This window comes from Mizuhopecten yessoensis, unplaced genomic scaffold (assembly GCF_002113885.1).
Source record: "Mizuhopecten yessoensis strain PY_sf001 unplaced genomic scaffold, ASM211388v2 scaffold10855, whole genome shotgun sequence".
NCBI lineage: Eukaryota > Metazoa > Mollusca > Bivalvia > Pectinida > Pectinidae > Mizuhopecten > Mizuhopecten yessoensis.
Genome location: NW_018408755.1, coordinates 209697 through 211907, shown reverse-complemented (window position 1 = coordinate 211907; position 2211 = coordinate 209697). Strand labels below are relative to the sequence as shown.

At 37.4% G+C, this 2211-nt stretch overlaps 1 protein-coding gene across 6 annotated transcripts in view; it reads right to left on the bottom strand.

Annotated features, from left to right (window-relative positions):
- LOC110463018 overlaps positions 1-2211 on the bottom strand; it is a 41754-nt gene that overhangs the window by 20371 nt on the left and 19172 nt on the right. For all 6 annotated transcript variants that reach the window (XM_021517339.1, XM_021517341.1, XM_021517340.1 and 3 more), the window contains one exon: positions 1622-1779. In XM_021517339.1, coding sequence (XP_021373014.1) covers positions 1622-1779 — 158 coding nt within the window. The remainder of the gene's footprint in view (positions 1-1621; positions 1780-2211) is intronic.

Below are 2211 nucleotides of genomic sequence, written 5' to 3'. Positions count from 1 at the left end.
AAAATTTAATTAAAACCTTTTAAATGTCTGGAAAATGAGATAATGAACACAACGATGTATCCGTTTCCTTTCTCACTTTGATAGTGACCAAGTAATATGAATTCTCCTGACAGGTTTATTTACCAATTCTGCTGTCAAACTACCAACAAAGGGAGGTAATCTGAAAAATGAAAACTTGAATAGGTTTGTAGTTTTCATGAATAAAATTTCTTTTTGGGTGAAATATGATGCTTTGAGATCATGTGCATGTGAAAAACAAACAGTACAGTGATACTATGATGTTACTGTCTTGTTTGATGATGTCATAGTAACTGTACATGTGATGTCATCATAACTATGATGTCATCAATGACATCATCGAGGATCACTGATATCAAAAAATTGAACACTAGGAAACCCATCTCAACAACAAACTAGCAACAGACACACTTCCCGTAACCGATGAACAGCACAGAAATGTCAGATATTCTGAAAAATCAGACAAGTGCCACCATAGCAACCGTTATTTACTTTCCTCGCCTTATTTTCCTTTCCTTTCCTCATAAGTGTTTACCTCATAGAGAGGTCTATTACGAAAATGCGTTTCTGCTAAGAGGGGATACTTCAAAGTAATGAAATAGAAAGATCAAAGTATATACATCCTACTTGTGATTCCTGACACTAGTGACAGCATTTATTGAATGGCCCTCGTATTCAGTATCACACAGCTTTACATATTAAAACTGTTCAAGAACGAACAGTGGAAAGGGATGAGAGACACATACTTTTTTCGGAGGCCCCACTATCGATAACCTATTACATACAGATGGTGCCTCCCACCTCTCCTACGATTACTAACGTAGTTCTCCCACAGCCACTACAAGCTTCCTCATTTCCGACTCATTCATTAACCTGCTAGGAGTTGGTAAACAGTTTTGGTTACCCACTAGTTGGTAACACCCTGGATGTGATTTCATTGGTCAATCTTTGATTCATGATGTCACATAACAATACTTTTCGACGTCATTTTTCATTGTGACGTCATGCTCCATGGCAATTGTTTCCCCCATCGGAAACACACACGATGTATTTGCCAAGGGAAAAAGGTGTTTTTCAGATAAAATAATAAAATACTAACATAATGGGAGAAACAGGTCCCCAATCTTGTGATGATAAGTTATCACGTTTATCTAACTCTCTTTCGTTAATTTTTTATTTGAAAAAAGTTCATTTGAAAATTAACTAACTCGAGTTAGATAAACATGATAACCATCCATCACTCGTTTCAGAACCTCTTACTTATAATGGAATAGCTCTTAAATATTATTTATATTAATCTTAAGTTGAAATAAAAGTATCCAGCTATGTTTCAGAAATATATTTGCTATAAATGTTGATTCAACTATAAATCAATGTTAAGTGCTGGCTGGGTAACCTTGATATCACAAAACTACCAGACAAAGTGCTTGACTTCATTTTTTGTCTCAATACCAACCCAATTAATCACCTTATGAACATCCTTATACATTACATTTTCATCAAACACAGTTTCAAATATTTGCATTTTCATATTTCCTTTGCAACAATGTTATAATGCGATTGACTTCCTTTTACTTTTTTTATGTCTGCAAATGTTTCTAACCTTTTCACTAAGAGCAGCTAGAAGTTTGTTCCTTTCCACCTTTAGACGCTGTATCTCATTATGTTGATTGGCAACCTCTGAAGCCAGTTTCACCTTGTCCTCCATTTCCTCCTTCACCTGACGTTGTAGCCCTGAGTTACTTGCCTGTAAGTGTAGCACTGCAAAGACAAATTGTATTTATAAAAGTAACATGTTTGCTATACATAGGTTACATATAAGTGTATGGGACACTGTTGGCCAGGCTATGTGCTCTGTGGCTTGCTTATCTGGAGATAAGTATAACAAATACACAATAATAATGGTAACTTGAGCATTTATAGCATATCACAAAGTCTGCATCCCTGGTAACAACCTACCCATTCAGCCCCTCAACAACCTCTGGTAACAACCTACCCATTCAGCCCCTCAACCTCTGGTAACAACCTACCCATTCAGCCCCTCAACAACCTCTGGTAATGACCTACCCATTCAGCCCCTTACCCATCCCTGATAACAACCTACCCATTCAGCCCCTCACCCATCCCTGGTAACAACCTACCCATTCAGCCCCTCACCCATCTCTGGTAACAATCTACCCATTCAGCCCCTCA